This window comes from Oncorhynchus tshawytscha, linkage group LG03 (genome assembly GCF_018296145.1).
Source record: "Oncorhynchus tshawytscha isolate Ot180627B linkage group LG03, Otsh_v2.0, whole genome shotgun sequence".
Lineage (NCBI taxonomy): Eukaryota > Metazoa > Chordata > Actinopteri > Salmoniformes > Salmonidae > Oncorhynchus > Oncorhynchus tshawytscha.
Genome location: NC_056431.1, coordinates 10,729,607 through 10,751,960, shown reverse-complemented (window position 1 = coordinate 10,751,960; position 22,354 = coordinate 10,729,607). Strand labels below are relative to the sequence as shown.

Below are 22,354 nucleotides of genomic sequence, written 5' to 3'. Positions count from 1 at the left end.
CGCCTGACAGTGTCTAAAGCAGTGTGTGTGTGTGTGTGTGTGTGTGTACTGTGTTATCGCCTGAATGTGTCACATGTCCAGTGAGGAGAGACTGGAGGGTGAGGATGAATAGTTAGCTAATTCAATTAAATGAATGAGAGTGCATGTTAGTGTGGCGAAGATATGTGGTAGAATGTGATGGACACTCTTTCTCTACCCACATATTCAACCACTTTTACATTCTGCCTGCTCACTCTCTCTCTGGGTTGTCAAGGGGACATATGCCGGGTCCACATCTCAGCCAGCCCTGGGCCTGTCCATGCTGCGCTGCCTGTGTGTGTGTACTCAACCAGACGTTGGCGTTGCCATGGTGAACCAGCCAGGCTGTGTTTAAGGTAGTGCTTGGAAGGGCAGATTGCATGGAGGATGCTGTGTTGCTATGGAGAACATAAGATGTGTGTTTAGAATGTGGCTTTGGTCACAGTGTGTCTGTCTGAGAGAGATGGAACAGAGGTTGTGTTTGAGGGAGAGTGCTGAGGAAACCGTTTAGCACAGGTAGCCCTGCTGATCTCAGCCTGTGACCAAACACAGCACATGCTGAGGGGACATACGTCCAGACACACGTCCAGACACACACACACACACACACACACACACACACACACAACTCCACCCACTATGCACTTTACCAGCATGCCCTCACTCACACAAGCTTGGGAATTGCTCAATGCTCTCCCACAATCACTCACTAATAGTTTGTGTATGGGGTGGATACAATCTCAAAGTTTAAACAATGTATTATGTTTATGGTAAAATACATACTTTGTTTTTGAGTAATTTGCAGAAATATCTATAAAGGCTCTGTATACAATACAACATCTGATTACAATTGCAAAACAAGTCAAACATTTAAAACAATAGTGATAAATAATATGAAATATACGTATTTACATTCCCACATCATTGTAAAGAAGTAGAGTCATTTAAATCAAGGATCAAGAATAAAACATTTCTTAGCTACATTCATGATATGTCAAGTCATGATATGTCAAGTCATGATATGATTCTATCCCTTTTTTAGAACATGTTCCACCATAATGTTCAGGTAGGATAAAAACACAAAAGCAATCCAAATCAAACTGGCTCTCCTTTTTGGCACTGCTAACCAAACCTTTCACTTAGCTCTATATACTGTAGTGCTCCTCTAACCTTCAAGTCGACTGAGCTGAGAGAAATACAACATGGTAAGCAGAGGCTGCATCCCAAATGGTACCCTATTCCCTTCATACTGCGCTCTGGTCAAAAGTAGCGCACTATACAGGAACTATGGATCCATTTGGGATGCACCCAGAGAGTCCTGCCAGTCAGATACAATAGAAAGGGATGACTGACTACTGGGCCCAGTTTTCCAAAAGTTTTCTAACCTGATAGGATTAAATACATAGAAATAGAATGACTAGAAGTCGATGATTCGTCTGTTCTATTCGTTCTATTTCTATGCATTTAATCCTATCCAATAGGCGAAATCCGGATATATAACTTTTGAAAAACTGGGCCCTGATGATCACTACAAGGACACAGAGATACAGCTGCAGATGACAGAATAACACAACAGAATGACACTAAACTGAAGAACCTCACAAAGTAGAGCCATGAGACATGCACCTTATAGGGTGAGGGAGTTGTGGTTAGGCAGCTGTGAAGATCAGAGATGTACTGTAGCGGGGGGTAAACGCCTGTAAGCACCGTTAACACTTCTATTCATTTTGGGAATCGTTTATGCACCTATTCCCAGGACAAATGAGCCATTTTCTGCATTCGTGTTTATGTTACTTGCAGGCTAGAATCTTTGCCACCTTTTTACGACTACCTCCCTGGTAAACACATGTAAAACCACCTGGCCACAGCCTCTTACAGTAATATCATTATAGACTCCCCCTTCAATTTGAAATACACACCAACCAGATCATTCCATATTACCATGTTACAGGAGAAGAATGCCAAAGGAGAGAGACTAAAAGGAAGGCAGTTGACTGGCTTCACACCGTGGGAGGGATGCTGTGCAGCCAGTCTAGTGGATAAGTTGTTGTTGTGACCGTGGTAACATGTTTTTGGCAGTTCAGAGTGAAATCAGGGGTCTCGCATTTCCTTTGCCTTCAATTAGGTTGAAATGACAGGGAGCTTGTTTATCTTATACAAATCATAGCTAGCTCTGGCTGTAGAATAGAATCTACCCAGCTAAAACAAACTGCCACATAGATAGGTGAAATATGCCACATAGATAGGTGAAATATGTTTGGATTAGGAAGTGTTGGATGGATTCCTTGCACTGATGTGTCCATGCCAATGCGCACACACACACACACACGCACACACACTCTCATGTGCATGGACCAGAGGAGTCTCGCTGAGACGCAGCTGCAGCCAGCGTCACGCCATGGTGTACCCGTAACTCCCACAATGCAGTGCGACCAGCAGCCTGTCCCGCAGGACCTCCTGGCTGGGGTATTCTGGGAGTTTCATCATGTTGATGCTGTGGGAGGAGCATCATGGTCAATGTAGTATCTTGTGGTTCACTGCAGATTGATGGCATGTCATTATGTCTCATATCCAGCTGCTGTAGTATACAGTACAATGGTGATTTCTACCTGCCAAAGTATAGACCTACAGTGATGAGAACTACAGTACCTGTCCTTTCTATCCAACATGCAGAAACCCCTCCCTGTTTTTCCCTCTCCCCCTCTTCTATACCAGTGCACTAAAGCAACACACACACACACACACACACACACACACACGACTCCAGAGGCAAAGGAGTCAGAGGAACCATACTGCCCTCTAGTGCTTTTTCTGTCAGCATGCTGCTCTCTCTCATGTGTGAGTGACATGTGTGTGTGGTCCTTACCAGGTGCTGGAGGTAGGCAGTAGGTTTGATGTGTATGCTACAGAGGCAATAGTGAACTTCTGTAAGCCACTACCTCCCATCAGAAAGGCAAAGCCACCATGAGGTACCCTGGAACTGACAGGGACATGAGAGAGGAATTAGACAGGACAGTTCTTATGAGGGAATTACTGTGAGAAACTCACCTGCCACACACACTATTAGAAATTCACCTGCCAGTGACAAACTGCAACAGTAGGACCCTCTCCTCTTGGGTAAGGCTTTCTACCACCTTCCAGAACCACTACAAGACAAGAGAATCCACATTAAACCAAATGAAAACCACTGTGAGATAAGAGAATCTGACAAGAGAATCAACTTTAAACCACTAAGCCAGCCTGGGAGGAGGTGTTAAGATCTCTGTAGGATCAGCCAAGCCTGTGGTACATCTCTCTGATTTGGAGGTGTTCCAGTAAAAATGGTCCTCCTCTCTGATGAGGTGGTGTTACATTAAAAAGAGTCCTGCCTGGTGAGAGCTAACTCACCTGGATGACAGGTTCCTCCAGGTCATAGCCACTGGTGTATTCTGTGTTCCTGTGCCAGTCCTGCACATCGATCTCTGGCATCCCAGACAGCAACAGCTCCTACACACACACCCACACAGATACACACACCCACACAGACAGACACCCACACAGAGACAGACAGACACGCACACAGACAGAGACACGCACACACAGAGAGGTTAAATGGAGTAGTAGTCAGGACACATGGATCATACACAACAGACTTATAAAACACAACTTAATGCTTCTTCTGTTCAAAATCATGCTGTCAAAGACACAAGGGTGTTTTTCTAACGCAACTGAACACGGGTGGTCCAGTGGTAAACAGAGCTAAACTCTCCTCCCCACTGAGTCTGAGTGTTGTAAGCAGGCGTGCTGTGACTGCGTGACCGAGGCTTGTACCTGCACACACATGTCCAATAACACACGGCGGGCCAGATAATCGCCATGGTACCCTATCGATCCAGGGACATGGATTTTGCTGACACACACAGAAACAAATCTGATCTGAGCCGGGCGATGGCGAGGCCTCAAGGTGACCCCAACATCCCATTGACACACACCGAGCCAGACAAGGTCAATCAATCCCTGCAGCAGATATCAGATCCCGCTAGGCGAGCAGGCGAGAGCAGAGGAGGAGAATAAAATATAATGGGCAAGAGGGGTTGAGAACAGAGAAAGAGAGGTGAGGAGAAGGGAGTTGAGGACAGTAGAGAGGAAAAGAGAGGAAAAGAGGAAAATAGGAAAAGAGAGAGAGGAGAGGTGAAGGAGAAGGGAGTTGATGACAGTAGAGAGGAAAAGAGAGGAAAAGAGAGAGAGAGGAGAGAGAGGACAGGTGAAGGAGAGGGGAGTTGATGACAGTAGAGAGGAAAAGAGGAAAAGAGGAAAAGAGAGAGAGGAGAGAGAGGACAGGTGAAGGAGAGGGGAGTTGATGACAGTAGAGAGGAAAAGAGGAAAAGAGGAAAAGAGAGAGAGAGAGGACAGGTGAAGGAGAAGGGAGTTGATGACAGTAGAGAGGAAAAGAGGAAGAGAGAGAGAGAGGAGAGAGGACAGGTGAAGGAGAGGGGAGTTGATGACAGTAGAGGAAAAGAGGAAAAGAGAGAGAGAGAGGACAGGTGAAGGAGAAGGGAGTTGATAACAGTAGAGAGGAAAAGAGAGAGAGGAGAGAGGACAGGTGAAGGAGAAGGGAGTTGACAGTAGAGAGAAAAAGAGAGGAGAGAGGACAGGTGAAGGGAGTTGATGGCAGTAGAGAGGAAAAGAGGAGAGAGAGAGGAGAGAGGACAGGTGAAGGAGAGGGGAGTTGATGACAGTAGAGAGGAAAAGAGGAAAAGAGAGAGAGGAGAGAGAGGACAGGTGAAGGAGAAGGGAGTTGATGACACTAGAGAGGAAAAGAGAGAGAGGAGAGAGGACAGGTGAAGGAGAAGGGAGTTGACAGTAGAGAGAAAAAGAGAGGAGAGAGGACAGGTGAAGGAGAAGGGAGTTGATAACAGTAGAGAGGAAAAGAGAGGAGAGAGGACAGGTGAAGGAGAAGGGAGTTGATAACAGTAGAGAGGAAAAAAGAGAGAGGAGAGAGGACAGGTGAAGGAGAAGGGAGTTGACAGTAGAGAGAAAAAGAGAGGAGAGAGGACAGGTGAAGGAGAAGGGAGTTGATGGCAGTAGAGAGGAAAAGAGGAAAAGAGAGCGAGAGGAGAGAGGACAGGTGAAGGAGAAGGGAGTTGATGACACTAGAGAGGAAAAGAGAGGAAAAGAGAGAGAGGAGAGAGGACAGGTGAAGGAGAAGGGAGTTGATGACAGTAGAAAAAGAGAGAGAGAGAGAGAGAGGACAGGTGAAGGAGAAGGGAGTTGATGACAGTAGAGAGGAAAAGAGAGGAAAAGAGAGAGAGGAGAGAGGACAGGTGAAGGGAGTTGATGACAGTAGAGAGAAAAAGAGAGAGAAGACAGGTGAAGGAGAAGAGAGTTGATGACAGTAGAGAGGAAAAGAGAGAGAGAGGAGAGAGGACAGGTGAAGGAGAAGGGAGTTGATGACAGTAGAGAGGAAAAGAGAGAGGAGAGGTGAAGGGAGTTGATGACACTAGAGAGGAAAAGAGAGGAAGAGGAGAGAGGACAGGTGAAGGAGAAGGGAGTTGATGACAGTAGAGAGGAAAAGAGAGAGGAGAGAGAGGACAGGTGAAGGAGAAGGGAGTTGATGACAGTAGAGGGGAATAGAGAGAAAAAGAGAGAGAGGAGAGGTAAAGTAGAAGGGAGGAAAAGCAAGGACACTAACCAATTCATATTCATCAAAGAGCTGGATGAGGGAGGGGGGAATGAAGGTGTGGAACCCGTGCAGGAAAGCATTTATCTGGGGTTGGATGGCTCGAGTCATCCTCAACTCTGTTACCAACTGGACATACTCTGCCTGAGTGAGAGAGAGAGAGAGAGAGAGAGAGAGTGAGAGAGAAGAGAGAGGTTTATATATAGGGAACATTCACTACGTAGAGTCTGGTTGATCTTTGGGCAGCCCTCTAACGCAGTCTCGTTTCACTGGCTTCTTCCTTACAGAACATTACCACCTGCAGGCCAGCTGTACACATCATATACACATGACATAGTAATCATATAAGATCATAAGTGTTAGAGAATACAGGGGGCGCATCCTACATCACAACTTCCTTCTGCTTGACCTGTCAATCATCTGCTATTCTCACCTAGTTGATGTTGAGAGCAACAACAAAATGCTAGGGGTTAGGAGTTTCAGATCCTCCTTCTGTGATAGGCTGGCTCACCTTGTTGTCCTGGGTGACAATGATGCTAGTCCCACCAGGTTTGAGTGGCACCTCCTCCATGGCGCCGAACACATCTGTTTCCACAGAGAAGGTGAGCTCCAGTCCCAGGTCGCTGATGTCGTTGTCCAGGATCCACTGCAGATTCTTGGCATACTCTGGATCGATGGACGACACATCCTGGTAGTTCACTGGGATGCCTGGACACACAGACAGCACCCATACCATTACAACCCTGTAGCGTCACTGTAATATCCCCGTGAAAACACTAACAACTCTATTATAACCCAGCTACAAATGTAACAACCTGCTCAAACAGAGGATACACCCTGGTAGTTCACTGGGATTCCTGTACGCACATTATATCATGTTAACAACCCCCTGTAGAACGTGTGTGTGTGTTACCCAGTATGTGTTTGTAGAAGGAGCGGGTGAAGTAGATGTTGACCAGCTGACGGTGGTAAAGAGCCAACCCCAGGATCTGACCCGCAAACCGGAAGTAGTTCAGATGATCAGGGTTCACTGACGAGTTACTGTTGGGCTGGAACGTGGTGCCTGTGAGAGAGAGAGACACACACACACAAATAAATACCAGTCAAGCTTTGATCTTCTTACCTACCCATCTTGAATAAGTACTTGTATTCTGATGCGAGAAAGGAAAACATTTCACAGTCACAATACACAGCTCGGCATACAGACGTATAATTAACCAACAAAGTATTTGGATCATGATGCAAGGTAACAACATTTTTTTTAAACAGTGAGGGAAGAAAATACACCCTCAATTACAGTTTTTAAAAAACACAGTTTAAAAAACACAGTACACAAACAACATCTCATCAGCCAATCGAAAGGTGTCTCACCGTCCGCTGACTGGGTGAAGAGGCCGTAGTCTGCATTGATGATCTCATTGGACAGGACGTCAAACCACTCCCTCACCACGCCCTGGCCCTGGAACACAAAGGTCATAAGTCAACTAAAGGTCCACTGCTAAATGAACATGTACTAAAATGGGACCCTATGTCCTGTATAGTACACTCATAAAGTGTTGCTAGGACTAAGTGTGGGTCCATTTGAGATTGTGACCTATTCCCTTTCCATTTTGGGAACTATTCCATTGTTTCCATTGCCCTAGGCAAGTTCAATCAAGAGTTCCTAAACTAAAGTATTTTAAAAGAAAATAAATACTATTTGAACCTAGGTCAGATAGACACTGATAATACCCACCATTCCTTCCTCTCCATGGAATCGTACGGCGATGCCCTGTTTGAGCTTTTCATTGGTCGATTTGGAGACCATCGCACAGCTACTGCTAAATATGGACTCTGACAGAAAAGAGAAAGAAACATATTGAGAAAGAGAGACACACTAACACATTACTGGGTGGAGTTTAAGACATTTGGGGATGAAGTATGGTCAGTGGGGTTAGCTGTACATGAAGGATGGTCAGTGGGGTTAACTGTACATGAAGGATGGTCAGTGGGGTTAGCTGTACATGAAGGATGGTCAGTGGGGTTAACTGTACATGAAGGATGGTCAGTGGGGTTAGCTGTACATGGATGGTCAGTGGGGTTAGCTGTACATGAAGGATGGTCAGTGGGGTTAACTGTACATGAAGGATGGTCAGTGGGGTTAGCTGTACATGAAGGATGGTCAGTGGGGTTAGCTGTACATGAAGGATGGTCAGTGGGGTTAGCTGTACATGAAGGATGGTCAGTGGGGTTAGCTGTACATGAAGGATGGTCAGTGGGGTTAGCTGTACATGAAGGATGGTCAGTGGGGTTAGCTGTACATGAAGGATGGTCAGTGGGGTTAGCTGTACATGAAGGATGGTCAGTGGGGTTAGCTGTACATGAAGGATGGTCAGTGGGGTTAGCTGTACATGAAGGATGGTCAGTGGGGTTAGCTGTACATGAAGGATGGTCAGTGGGGTTAGCTGTACATGAAGGATGGTCAGTGGGGTTAGCTGTACATGAAGGATGGTCAGTGGGGTTAGCTGTACATGAAGGATGGTCAGTGGGGTTAGCTGTACATGAAGGATGGTCAGTGGGGTTAGCTGTACATGAAGGATGGTCAGTGGGGTTAGCTGTACATGAAGGATGGTCAGTGGCATTAGCTATACATGAAGGATGGTCAGTGGGGTTAGCTGTACAGGAAGGGTTATACTGTATGAAGGATGGTCAGTGGGGTTAGCTGTACATGAAGGATGGTCAGTGGGGTTAGCTATACATGAAGGATGGTCAGTGGTGTTAGCTGTACAGGAAGGATGGGTTATACTGTATGAAGGATGGTCAGTGGGGTTAGCTATACGTGAAGGATGGGTTATACTTTATGAAGGATGGTCAGTGGGGTTAGCTGTACATGAAGGATGGTCAGTGAGGTTAGCTGTACATGAAGGATGGGCTATACTGTATGAAGGATGGTCAGTGGGGTTAGCTGTACATGAAGGATGGTCAGTGGGGTTAGCTGTACATGAAGGATGGTCAGTGGGGTTAGCTATACATGAAGGATGGTCAGTGGGGTTAGCTGTACATGAAGGATGGTCAGTGGCATTAGCTATACATGAAGGATGGTCAGTGGGGTTAGCTGTACAGGAAGGGTTATACTGTATGAAGGATGGTCAGTGGGGTTAGCTGTACATGAAGGATGGTCAGTGGGGTTAGCTATACATGAAGGATGGGTTATACTGTATGAAGGATGGTCAGTGGGGTTAGCTGTACATGAAGGATGGTCAGTGGGGTTAGCTGTACATGAAGGATGGGTTATACTGTATGAAGGATGGTCAGTGGGGTTAGCTGGACATGAAGGATGGGTTATACTGCATGAAGGATGGTCAGTGGGGTTAGCTGTACATGAAGGATGGTCAGTTGGGTTAGCTGTACATGAAGTATGGTCAGTAAGGTTAGCTGTACATGAAGGATGGGCTATAATGTATGAAGGATGGTCAGTGGGGTTAGCTGTACATGAAGGATGGGTTATACTGTATGAAGGATGGTCAGTAGGGTTAGCTGTACAGGAAGGGTTATACTATATGAAGGATGGTCAGTGGGGTTAGCTAAACATGAAGGATGGTTATACTGTATGAAGGATGGTCAGTGGGGTTAGCTGTACATGAAGGATGGTCAGTGAGGTTAGCTGTACAGGAACGATGAGTTATACTGTATGAAGGATGATCAGTGAGGTTAGCTGTACATGAAGGATGGTCAGTGAGGTTAGCTGTACATGAAGGATGGTCAGTGGGGTTAGCTGTACATGAAGGATGGGTTATACTGTATGAAGGATGGTCAGTGGGGTTAGCTTGTACATGAAGGATGGGTTATACTGTATGAAGGATGGTCAGTGGGGTTAGCTGTACATGAAGGATGGGTTATACTGTATGAAGGATGGTCAGTGGGGTTAGCAGTACATGAAGGATGGGTTATACTGTATGAATGATGGTCAGTGGGGTTAGCTGTACAGGAACTATGGGTTATACTGTATGAAGGATAGTCAGTGGGGTTAGCTGTACATAATGGATGGTCAGTGGGGTTAGCTGTACATGAAGGATGGGTTATACTGTATGAAGGATAGTCAGTGGGGTTAGCTGTACATGAAGGATGGTCAGTGGGGTTAGCTGTACATGAAGGATGGGTTATACTGTATGAAGGGTGGGTCAGTGGGGGCTTGGTACCTCTGTGGATTAGCAGGATGTCGTTCTCGTTGACAGGTCGATGGACCATGTCGGAGTCTGGCTGTCCTGCCAATAGGTGCTCATAGAACCACTCACAGCGCTCCTTGAAGGGCTGCGAGGGGAACAAACAATAACACTTCACTTACAGCCTGCAGGTATAGTGCATTATGTTGCAGTTATAATGTATTACAAGACTTCATAGGATAATAATAAAACGTTATAAAGCCTAACTAAATACCAGCCACAGGACTTCCCAAAACTCATTATCTCTCTATACACTTAAATCTGAGATGGTGTCTAAACCAATGGTTCCAAAGCCTCAAGTGTTGAAATACAGTGTCTGAAGAATGCAGAGAGGGAAGAGTGGCATTTATATTTGCATAATATTTCAATGTCTTTGTTCTCTATGAGAGATGAGCTGGGGAGAGACAAAGTGAGAGACAGAGCGCGAGAGAGATTTTCCCCTGGGGCTCCTGTGCATACTGAGAGGGAGATGTGGAGATGGAATAGTCTTCTTCAGGTTAAAATCTGTAATTAAAACGAGGGGCTCTTGTTCCCAGGTGGGATATAATCCAGAGGTAACGAGGCTTGGCACGCCGTCCGCCGCTCAAATATGAATAGTGAGGAGTGAGAGTGGAACACTACACACAACTTAGAACAGGCACTTAAAATTTATGAAGCTGTATAAAAAGGAATTTAAGACAAGTGTTATCGCCATGGCAATAACGTTGTTAAATGATCCTGCCTGGAAGACACGGGCGTTTCAAAGTCACTCGCGACATAGTCCCCAGAGGGACATAGAAAAAGAGAGGGAGAAAGAGATAAAAAGAGAGAGAAAGAGAGAGAGCGAGAGAGAGCGAGAGAGAGCGAGAGAGCGAGAGTGAGAAAGGGGAGGGACAGAGAGAGAGAGACACAGAGAGACAGGGACATAGAGAGAGACATAGCGAGAGAGAGACAGAGAGATAGAGAGAGACAGGGACATAGAGAGAGACATAGCAAGAGAGAGAGACAGAGAGAGAGACAGAGAGAGACAGAGAGAGAGACAGAGAGAGAGACAGAGAGAGAGACAGAGAGAGAGAGAGAGAGAGAGACAGAAGGCTGTTGTCATAGCTTGCAAATATGACTGATAGACCAGCCAATCACAGGTCTCACCTGGCCTTTGATTATGTGCATGAAGCGGGACATGAGCTCCGGACATTCCAACAGGAAGTGGAAATGGTTAAAGATGATCTTTGGATTCCTGAGAGAGGGATGGAGAGAGAGATGGATATAGAGAGAGGGGGGGAGGAGAGAGAGAGAGAGAGGGGGATGGAGAGAGAGAGAGATTGAGAGAGAGATTGAGAGAGAGGGGGATGGAGAGAGAGAGAGATTGAGAGAGAGAGGGGGATGAGAGAGAGAGAGATGGAGAGAGAGAGAGAGAGAGGGATGGAGAGAGAGAGAGAGGGATGAGAGAGAGAGGGAGAGGGATGGAGAGAGAGGGGGATAGAGAGAGAGAGGGATGGGAGAGAGAGAGAGAGAGAGAGGGATGGGAGAGAGAGAGAGGGATGAGAGAGAGAGAGAGGGATGAGAGAGAGAGAGAGGGATGGAGAGAGAGGGAGAGAGAGGGAGAGGGGAGAGAGAGAGAGAGAGGGATGGAGAGAGAGAGAGAGAGAGGGATGGAGAGAGAGAGAGAGGATGGGATGGAGAGAGAGAGAGAGAGAGGGATGGGAGAGAGAGAGAGAGATGGAGATGGAGAGAGAGAGAGAGAGATGGAGGAGAGAGAGAGAGAGAGAGAGAGAGAGGGATGGAGAGAGGGATGGAGAGAGAGAGAGAGAGAGAGAGGGATGGAGAGAGAGAGAGAGATGAGAGAGAGAGGGATGGAGAGAGAGAGAGAGGGATGGAGAGAGAGGGGATAGAGAGAGAGAGGGATGGAGAGAGAGAGAGAGATGGAGAGAGAGAGGGATGGAGAGAGAGAGAGAGGGATGAGAGAGAGAGAGAGGGATGGAGAGAGAGAGAGAGAGGGATGGAGAGAGAGAGAGAGAGGGATGGAGAGAGAGAGAGAGAGGGATGGAGAGAGAGAGAGAGAGGGATGGAGGAGAGAGAGAGAGAGAGAGAGAGAGATGGAGAGAGAGAGAGAGAGAGAGAGAGAGAGAGAGAGAGGGATGGAGAGAGGGATGGAGAGAGAGAGAGGGAGAGAGAGAGAAAGGAGAAAGGGAAAAAGAGAGAAAAACGACAGGTTAAGTTAGAGAGACTGATAAGAAGTGTCTGGGTAAGAAACAGTCTAAGATCCTGTCAAAGGACTCACCTGGTTACGAAACATTTGAGCACCTCATCATGCTTGCAGACAAACTCTATGAAGCGAGGAGATGTCATTCTGGATGAGGAAAGACAAGGAAACACAGAGTGAACAAGATAAAGATGGAGGAGGAAAGACAGAAGAGGGAGACAAAAAGAGAAGATGAAGCAAGAGAATAAGAAAATGAATACACTCACTACATAACCAGGAGCCGTGTTTCAGAAGAACACAACACAGAGATAAGTAGTGTAGTCCACCTAACTGAGGAACACAATTTAACCTTGCGCAATACCCTAGATCAGTGGTTCTTAACCTTGTTGGAGGTATTGAACCCCACCAGTTTCATATGCGCATTCACCGAACCCTTCTTAATTGGAAAAATAAAATATGATATTTTCAAATTCAAAACATAGGTATATATTTTACTGGTGCACAAAATGAACCGTGCATCAACATCTCTGTGTTCAAAGAACAAAATCATCAAAACATGATTTTCACACCAAAACATAATAATGAATATTTACTGCAAATCAGTGTGACTTCTGCTGTTGCCTTTCAGAGACCAGTTCAGAAATGCGCGGCTTCACCTTGGCAAGTGCCACTCTCATGATGTCATGTCTCTCATGTCTCATGATGTCATGTCTCTCATGTCTCATGATGTCATGTCTCTCATGTCTCATGATGTCATGTCTCTCATGTCTCATGATGTCATGTCTCTCATGTCATTTTCGCAACAAAGTCTGTTCCATTTCTTCGTTTTTATGTCCAGCGTCCTCGAAAAGGATTTGCTCGCAAAGATATGTTGTAACAAACGGTATGAAAATCTCCAGAGCTTTCTTAGCAATAACAGGGTACGTTACCATTTGTTGACACCAAAACGTTGAAAGCGTTGTTGTTCTGAAGAGTTGCTGTTGAACCTGGCTCTGCTGAATTTCAATGATTTCATCGAGGTATTCATCATTGACATCTGTTGTCTCAACACTAAACGTGAACGGCTGTCTCACCCATGCTGGATATGACTCTCTTGTAGGGAAGTATCCGTCGAGAGACTTTGCAAGCTCATCTAAGTGCGTGGCAATTGCTTGCTTCAGTTCCGCGGGTACAGAAATGTCTCCGATTCCAGCTACATCTTCGATCTTACTTACACAGTCATCCAGCAGGGGAAAGTTTGCGAAGTTATCGTTCTCTGTTCGTCGTTTCCATAACGGTAGCTTTTTTTGAAAAGTCTTCAGGTTTTTCTCCGCTTCGATGATGTTGACTCCACCACCCTGTATCTTTTGATTGAGATGATTGTACTCCAGTGCTAGCCTCTCTACACTGGCTTCCTGTTAAGGCAAGGGCTGACTTCAAGGTTTTACTGCTAACCTACAAAGCATTACATGGGATTGCTCCTACCCATCTTTCAGATTTGGTCCTGCCGTACATACCTACACGTACGCTATGGTCAGGGCTTTCTCCTATAGAGCTCAATTTTTATGGAATGGTCTGCCTACCCATGTGAGAGATGCAGACTCAGTCTCAACCTTTAAGTATTTATTGAAGACTCATCTCTTCAGTAGGTCCTATGATTGAGTGTAGTCTGGCCCAGGAGTGGGAAGTGAACGGAAAGGCACTGGAACAACGAACCACCCTTGCTGTCTCTGCCTGGCCGGTTCCCCTTTCTCCAATGGGATTCTCTGCCTCAAACCCTATTACAGGGGCTGAGTCACTGGCTTACTGATGCTCTTCCATGCCGTTCCTAGGTGGGGTGCGTCACTTGAGTGGGTTGAGTCACTGACGTGATCTTCTTGTCCGGTTTGGCGCACCCCTTGGGTTGTGCCGTGGTGGAGATCTTCGTGGACTATACTCGGCCTTGTCTCAAGATGGTAAGTTGGTGGTTGAAGATATCCTTCTAGTAGTGTGGGGGCTGTGCTTTGGCAAAGTGGGTGGAGTTATATCCTGCCTGTTTGGCCCTGTCCGGGGGTATCGTCGGATGGGGCCACAATGTCTCCCGACCCCTCCTGTCTCAGCCTCCAGTATTTATGCTGCAGTAGTTTGTGTCGGGGGGCTAGGGTCAGTCTGTTATATGTGGAGTATTTCTCCTGTCTTATCCGGTGTCCTGTGTGAATGTAAGTATGCTCTCTCTAATTCTCTCTTTCTTTCTTTTTCTCTCTTGGAGGACCTGAGCCCTAGGACCATGCCTCAGGATTACCTGGCCTGATGACTTCTTGCTGTCCCCAGTCCACCTGGCCGTGCTGCTGCTCCAGTTTCAACTGTGGCTATGGGGTTTCTTCCTAGGTTCTGGCCTTTCTAGAGTTTTTCCTAGCCACCGTGCTTCTACACCTGCATTGCTTGCTGTTTGGGGTTTTAGGCTGGGTTTCTGTACAGCACTTTGTGACATCAGCTGATGTAAGAAGGGCTTTATAAATAAATTTGATTTGATTAGTGCAGCATCTGTCTATTATAATGAGTGGATCTGATCCCTCTCCAAAACACAATAATCTGCATTATTGAAAGTGTTTCCCTGACAGGAATAAGCCAGGCTATCAGCAAATGAAGAACAGGCTTGGGAAAGAGAAACAAAGACAAATACAGCCATTTTCTTCTACCACAGCAGCATAGGGTCAATAATAGTGTCTCCTATTCACCGTTCAATTAGAGCTTAATGATCTAATTAAAATGTCATTATCTAGTCAGGGGGCGAGGAAAAGTGTGTGTGTGTGTGTGTGTGTGTGTGTGTGGAGAGGAGACATTAAAGCTCCATTCTTTCCCAGGCCTACTCACACAAAGGGGATGTGAAGGAGGAAGAGTTACATAAATTATCTATGTGAAACTAGGAGATTATGAGAGGAACACGGACTCTGTCATTTAGTGGCCAATATAGATCTGTAAAATAAGGTGTGTGCACTGCAATCCAGAGCCTGGCCAATGAGAAAACCAGCAGATACTCAGGGCTCCCAAGAACTGGAGTTTATCATCCCTGGGTTAGGGGTCAGAGGTCATTCTCACCCCTGTGGCATCTGACAGGAACAGCACATGTAGAAGGCCTGGATCACCGCGCTGAGCCGATTGGCCGTCATAGAGATGACATCCTCTCCGTCCGCGTATACCTCTGGCGTTTCCATAAGAACCTCCGGGGTCCTCTTGCCACCCTCTGGGTCCGGCAAAGGGGGTAGGGGCATGGAGGGTGGCAGCGATGGTGCCACCGTGAAGACGGCAGGGGTGGAGGCGGAGTCGACCTCGCCACGTTGTTTGAGGAGGAGGGAGGCGATCTCACTCCCTGAGGAGTTGGAGGGGTCCTGGTGGCTCTTCTCCAGCTCTGTAGAGATCAACACCAACCACTCATCTAGAGAGTGCCACAGCAACTCCAACGGCTGGAGGAAATCAGAGAGAGAGAGGAAAGGGGGAGGCAAGGAAAGAGACTGAGTGAGTGAAGGAGAGGGAGCGAGTGAAGGGGAGAAAGGAGAGAGAGAGAGGAGAGAAAGAGGGATGGAGAGAGCGAGAGAGAGAGACAGACAGATAGATGTTGAAAGAGAGAGAGAGGGAAATAGGGAGAGAAAGAGAAAGAGAGAGAGGAAGAGAAAGAAAGAGAGGGGTAGATGCTGACAAACAAAAACACACAAAAACACACACACACACACACAAACACACACACAAACACACAAACACACTCAAAGTCATGCACCAGGACAAGTCATGGATCAGGGATCTGAAGATGGTGAACAATCTCTCAATGCCCTCTTCTGATTCACACCATGTACTACATCTCTGTGAGTATCTGAATTCAGGTTCAGTACTAACCCCATACTGACCTTAAAGACCTGGCTGCGCTGCGTCTTGTTCCCATTGTATCCCATGTCATTCCCGTTGTTGGGAGAGGAAGGGCCCAGGCGGAAGACATGGCAGAAGATCCGGATGATTCTCAGCAGACTCTTCATCTGAGCCTCGTAGCTACTGGAGAGACTGGAGAGGAGATTGACAGTGAGTACGGAAGAGAAGAAACATTTACCCCTTAATGACTAGCTTTAAGGTAGTGGCGTTGCTGTTACATACTTATTGCATTGTAATGCCTGAATAAACTTCCTTCAGAGAAATTCATTAGAAACTAAATAAAAGTGCACTTCCATATGCATTTGCCTCAGGTGTGGCTGGGAGCCTAGTCTAGCAGAGGGTATATTACCTGAGGAGTTTGTGTCCATTAGTAGTGGCCACCTCTGCTAGACTGGTCAGGATCTTCTGGTAGTGACTGTCACTCTGCTGGGAGACATGCTCTAGAACCTGCCTGAGCTATATATATATATATATATTTATATTTCACACACACACAGTTAAAATAGTACTTTCTAAAAGAAAAAGAGATGTGTGGACATGAACCTATTCATTGCTCTAATAACAGAGTGAGACAGATAGACAGTAGAATATGTACCATATTCTCTTTGATGTCATCATTCTGTGTCATCTGGATGAGTGTCTGAAACAGTCTGCCATGGTGCTGGATGAGGATCTCACACGTCTCTCCATAACCACCCTGAACAACACACACACCAACACAGTGGGATCAAAAAGGGGGAAAGAGACCGACCGCTGTTTCCTTGAATAATCGACCATTAAGGGAGACAACGGGAATGGAACATCCGGCGACGCTGCGACCGGCCCGTCCGACGGCGCTGCGACCGGCCCGTCCGACGGCGCTGCGACCGGTCCGTCCGACGACGCAACTTCGGCAGCTGCATCGGGTCCTGATTGACCTGCGTTCCTGTGATCACCCTCGAGGCCGGTGTCGTTGCGCTGCTGTTGCGAGTCGGCGGGGGGGTACTGTCATGGATCCCTCCAGAATTGTCATTACACACACCTGGTCCCTATTCCCATTTGATTAGTAATTGTATAAGTGTGCCCTTTGTTCACCATTGTCTTGTAAATTTTTGTTCCAATGTCCGTTGGTCTTCCGAGTACCTAAGCTGTGTTGTTTTGGCTTTCGTGTCACGTGTATTGTGCAGATGATTACGGGTCTCGTCCTGTGTGATAATCATTGTGCGATTGTGTATTTATGAGAGGTACTCCTCTCTCTTTTGTTTGGGTCTCAACCCTGTGTTTGGAAAATGTGTTTGTTTGGTCTTCGTCCACGTGCCTGTACACGGCACACTGTAATTTGGGTAAAGACATTTTTAAAAACATATTACGCATTCCTGCGACTGTCTCCCGACCCTTTTTACCAACGTGACAGGTGCTTGTTTGTTATATTAGCCATGTGTTGTCATGGCAATGCTCACCTGTACACACAGATCCAGAGGGGTGACTCCATTCTTGTCAGGTAGGTACTTAGCCCCTCGAGAGAGAAGGATCTGTGCCGTGTCCCTTTGACCGTGGCTGTGGGATATAAGCAGGGCTTTAATGTATTGAATGTATTCTTGTATGACTTTAACATTGCTCTCTACTCCTTTTTACTTCTGAGCTTGTGTCTTATCGTAAAGAAATGTCAATGGATATCATCGTACATACAAATGATTATAAACTTAACTGTAACACTCTAGCCACTATGACTAAGGACACACAGAGTTCTGACAAAATATAAATATAAAGTTAGTTAAGGTTTAAACTCTATATAACAATACATAATGACATTTCAGAAGATAAGGGTTAACGTTAAGAGGTGGTCAATAGAAGGCTGGAGTCAGAGGTGGAGATCTGAGAAGGGCTTGTACCAAATCAAGATGTCCAGTGTATTATTTCATTCACTAGACAGGTACATTGGCTGGTGGGCCAGGCACCCAATTTAGACTGATATACTCTGTGATGCAGTCAGTTGACAGTAAAACAGCACTTCATTTATCCACAGTTCTTTACAGACTAATTGCTCTAAATCACAGTGCTTTTCAGATAGAGCCTCCTTAATGGGAACTGACTAATGTACAAGTGAAACATAATCAAAACAAAAGATCAGAGGATTATACGATCACTGCGGTCTACAACCGTGCTCATCCTCTGTGTGTGTGTGTGTGTGTGTAGAGCTTAATACACAGCACTCAAAGGAAGGCTGGGGTGTCACTGTCATGTTCTGAATTAATAGGAACCTCATTATTCTCCGTCTCTCTGAAGCTGAGGGATGAGTTTCCTCGTGCCTATTCTTATCATCTGAATGAGACAGGCTGCATAGAGACCATCAGAGGACTGACAGGGATAGGAGTGTGCTACTGAAGTTTGGGACATAACTCTGGACAGCTGTCTGGCTGTGATCACTGTTCTTTGGTCTCTTCGTATTCCATCCCCCAGCTTCCTCTTCCTCCTCTTCCAATACCTCCTCCTCCCATTAATAGCCTTGTACAATGCCGTGAAATATATGCTTACAGCCACACTGAATCAAAACAACACCTTTGCATTTCAATTCCCGAACCAATGTGTTACAAAGAATAGTTCATACTCCATCTACAATTCTAAGTGGACAATAGGAAGAAGGATGAGAGGAAGTATTGCATCCTCATTCCTGTACTAGTGTACGTAGTGACCTGCAGGCGAAGTAGAGGGGTGTGGCCCCAGAGCAGTTAGGTCTGTTGATGTCCGCTCCACTGTCCAGCAGGCACTGCACCGTCTGATGACGTCATCGACCACACACAGGCAAATGAGGAGGAGGGAAAGTGAGAAGAGAAACAAACTCATCATCCACACTACTGTCTGGTATTCATCATGTTATTCACCATGGAACTTATCATGAAGTTATGATTAATAAACGTTGAAACTTGATTATATAACAACACTGGCAAAGGTTCCAAATGAACACAATCCATTTACGACTACTGAGATATCAAAAGTGACACCTGTTCTGTACACTCACAGCCTTGTGTCTATGACGAACACTGAACATTTTATGGAAATGTTGGTACTTCCATACAGGTCTTGGTTGATATATGCGTGTTATCTACTCACAGTCTTGTGTCCGTTCTGGCAGGCTACATGAAGGGCGGTCTGTCCCATGGCATCCTCTACATCCACGTTAGTCACATGCTGCACCAGGTCATGAAGCAGCTCAGTCCGCCCGTTCACAGCCAACCAGTGGATCTAGAGGAGGAGGGGAGGAAGAGGATGAGGGCTGCAGTAAAGCGTTAACATAAGTAAACCCTGTATACACACCTTTTTATTGTGTTAATGGCATTTACTGTACGCAGTCTTGACCTGCGTTCACCATTTTTAATAGAACTACATCCCTGAGATATGACAGAATTTAACAGCAGTACTGGTCTGTCTATACACATGACTTCACAGTGGTACTCACAGCTGTCAGTCCCTCATTGTTGCAGATGTTCACGTCTGCATTGTATTCTAGTAGTCTTCCCATACACTTTTTCTGTCTATAGGGAGGAAAGATGAGGAGGGGGATTCATTAAGTATCAGATATAATAATACTGTAAACATTACCACTATCATCAACATCACTAAACCATGTTCACTGGGCTGGCAGGGATCTGTGATCGTCATGTAAAAGGTGTATTCTTCCTCCCTACCAAAGGGGGGCAGCAGAGTACTATAGTGAGTGTGCAGTAATGTCTATGTACAGTATCCTACCCGTTTCTGGCAGCCAGGTGCAGAGGGGTGCAGCCTGAGATGTCCTGGTAGTTAGGGTTCGCTCCTCTCTTTAGCAGTAGGACCAGGCACTCCACTGATCCACAGCTACAACACAATAACCAACACGTTCCCAAGCACCGCAATACACAAATAGATGTAGAGTACTCACCCACACAGACATAGAAAGACACACAGAAAGACACACACCCACAGATCCCGAGTTTCATCAGAGACACCACTGTGATAAAAATAGATGCTGGAGAGATTATGCTGTCTGGTTGGTTTCTAAACAAAACAATGAAACAATTAGAACAATCAGTGATAAAAATGTAAACATTCCTTACTTGGCAGCAATGTGAAGTAGACTTCTCTTGACTCGTCCGAAAGCGTAGTTCACATCAAACTTGGAGTTGAGGAGTAATTCAGAAACCGACCTTCAAGTACAAGACAGACATGTCAGATAAGTAATATACAGGGAATCAATGTTGACAACTTCCACTGTCTCTCTCTCACACATAAGACACACACACATAAGACACACACACAAACACAGAGTCATACCTGTGCTGGTCAGCCATAACCATTGGCATGAGTGTGTAGACTGCGGTTTCATTGTCTGTGAGGGGAGCAACAGGGAGAGGGTGTGTCAATGATAATTGTGAAATTAAAGAACAAAGACATTCCTCTGCTAAAATCAGTATTCTTAGTTCTCGAGAGCTCAGTATTCTTAGAGCGCTCTATGTAGAAGCTACTGACTCATACTTAGGGCCGTCATAACTACTGATGTACAACCACTATCAGTGACTGCACTTCCTTCAAACCAGACACTATCAGCTGGGCTGTCAAAAAGGATTGCACAATGTAGCGCCTCAGACTCAAGAATGCACTTCCTGCACATGACAAAACACGTTTCTGTGTCCTACTCCAATAGATCTTGAGTTCAACTCAATGGTAACGTTGTTGCTGTTGTCAGACATGGACACGAGTACAGCGGTAATATAATGGTGTTGCTAGTTAGACAATAAACATGCACTAACATGCCCTTCTGAATCAATAGAAGAAAGGGAACAGAATACAGCAATCAACGAGGCAGAAGGGGATCCTCTTCCACAACAGCTATGCTACCTACTGAACTCAGTCTGTGAAGTCAGTCGGTCTGAAGTCTATTTACTGACAGGTCTGTCTGTATCTGCAGCCTTTGCAACCCATTACTTTATGTCACCACTAGGCTTATATTACCATGACATCTTTCAGTCACTCTTTCGTTTTTGTATCATGAAACAAAGTATGTATCAGTTGGTCTCACTAGATTCGTATCATATTATTACTATGAAATGGTTAGAATAAAACCCTATCCAACATACAGTCTGTAGACGGGGAAATGTCTAATGGCCTCAAGGGTTGCTGGCTTCCGCCTTGTTATTGACAAACTGTAAGATGATACTGCAATTCAAACATTACATTACTATATGTATTAGCGTGAATATACAGTATGCTATAGATATAGCTAAAGTCTCCTATTATGCCCTGTCGATTATTTATGTCCTTTGGTCGATAGGCTATACCTTCCGGGAGCTCGACAGTCCTGGCGCGACGCAGAGAGCGGGTCAGCCTGTTCAGCTGTACGTTTAGTTGCTCCATCGCCCGTTCCATCATATGTGTACCAACAACCGGGAACAAAACCGAGGATACAAAGCCTCGAGCAAGATTATTTTTCCGCTAAAAGGGTGTTTCTGGCTTCGATGTCATCCATCGAGCCGCCGAGAAATTTACATTAGGCGTCCCCTTTTTCTCTCTACCCTCTGATTCATTCAGCAACATTTCTTGTGTCAAGTCCCATTCTTCCTGTTTTCATTACGTCAGATGGCAATGCCGTCTGGGTACTGTAGTTTTCAGTGTCAAATATGTGTAGTTCACGATTCATAGATTGATTCAGTCATCATCAAATAAAATGTTGTTTTAACATTATTTTAACATTAACATCTGTTAACCATACACATGGTTAGCAGATGTTAATGGTTAATACGAGTGTAGCGAAATGCTTGTGCTTCTAGTTCCAACAGTGCAGTAATATCTAACAAGTAATATCTAACAATTCCCAACAACTACCTACTACACACAAATCTAACAAGTAATCTAAAAATTCCTCACCACTACCTAATACACACAAATCTAAAGGGGTGAATGAAAATATGTACCTATAAATATATGGACGAGCGATGGCCGAGCGGCATAGGCAAGGTGCAGTAGATTATATAAAATGCAGTATATACAAGTAATATGAGTAAGTGAGATACGGAAACATTATTTAAAGTGGCATTGTTTAAAGTGGCATTGTTTAAAGTGACCAGTGATCCATTTATTAAAGTGTCCAGTGATTGGGTCTTAGTGTAGGCAGCAGCCTCCCTGAGTTAGTGATGGCTATTTAACAGTCTGATGGCCTTGAGATTGAAAAACAGCTTCTATCTCTCAGGCCCAGCTTTGATGCACCTGTACTGACCTCGCCTTCTGGATGATAGCGGTGTGAACAGGCAGTGGCTCGGGTGGTTGTTGTACTTCATGATCTTTTTGGCCTTCCTGTGACAACGGGTGTTGTAGGTGTCATGGAGGGCAGGTAGTTTGCCCACGGTGATGTGTTGTGCAGACCGCACCACCCTCTGGAGAGCCTTTTGGTTGAGGGCGGTGCAG

At 45.7% G+C, this 22,354-nt stretch overlaps 1 protein-coding gene across 2 annotated transcripts; it reads right to left on the bottom strand.

Annotated features, from left to right (window-relative positions):
• Positions 1-758: 758 nt before the first annotated feature.
• Positions 759-21,523, bottom strand: LOC112244412 (E3 ubiquitin-protein ligase HACE1). 2 transcript variants are annotated; one of them, XM_042309798.1, is made up of 24 exons: positions 21,232-21,523; positions 20,228-20,282; positions 20,011-20,100; positions 19,667-19,771; positions 19,377-19,452; positions 19,031-19,162; positions 18,613-18,695; positions 17,380-17,476; positions 16,536-16,637; positions 16,290-16,396; positions 15,922-16,072; positions 15,119-15,531; positions 12,140-12,208; positions 11,008-11,095; positions 9,856-9,967; positions 7,413-7,510; positions 7,049-7,136; positions 6,591-6,740; positions 6,189-6,385; positions 5,690-5,821; positions 3,406-3,504; positions 3,094-3,164; positions 2,885-2,998; positions 759-2,512 (listed from the first exon to the last, which is right to left on the bottom strand). In XM_042309798.1, exons 1-24 carry the CDS (start codon positions 21,320-21,322, stop codon positions 2,410-2,412), a joined length of 2,823 nt encoding a protein of 940 aa, XP_042165732.1. In that variant the 5' UTR covers positions 21,323-21,523; the 3' UTR covers positions 759-2,409. The 2 variants fall into 2 exon arrangements, with proteins under 2 accessions (XP_042165732.1, XP_042165737.1); XM_042309803.1 differs by having other exon boundaries at positions 15,119-15,483.
• Positions 21,524-22,354: the final 831 nt, after the last annotated feature.

What these genes read in the sequence shown, in the direction of transcription:
- LOC112244412 (XM_042309798.1), bottom strand. Translation starts at nt 21,322, where the DNA reads ATGATGGAACGGGCGATGGAGCAACTAAACGTACAGCTGAACAGGCTG. An exon ending in GCCAGAACGGACACAAGACT is followed by an intron (nt 18,696 to 19,030) that starts GTGAGTAGATAA and finishes TGACGTCATCAG; the next exon opens with ACGGTGCAGTGCCTGCTGGA. An exon ending in TCTTTGATGAATATGAATTG is followed by an intron (nt 3,505 to 5,689) that starts GTTAGTGTCCTT and finishes GTGTGTGTGTAG; the next exon opens with GAGCTGTTGCTGTCTGGGAT.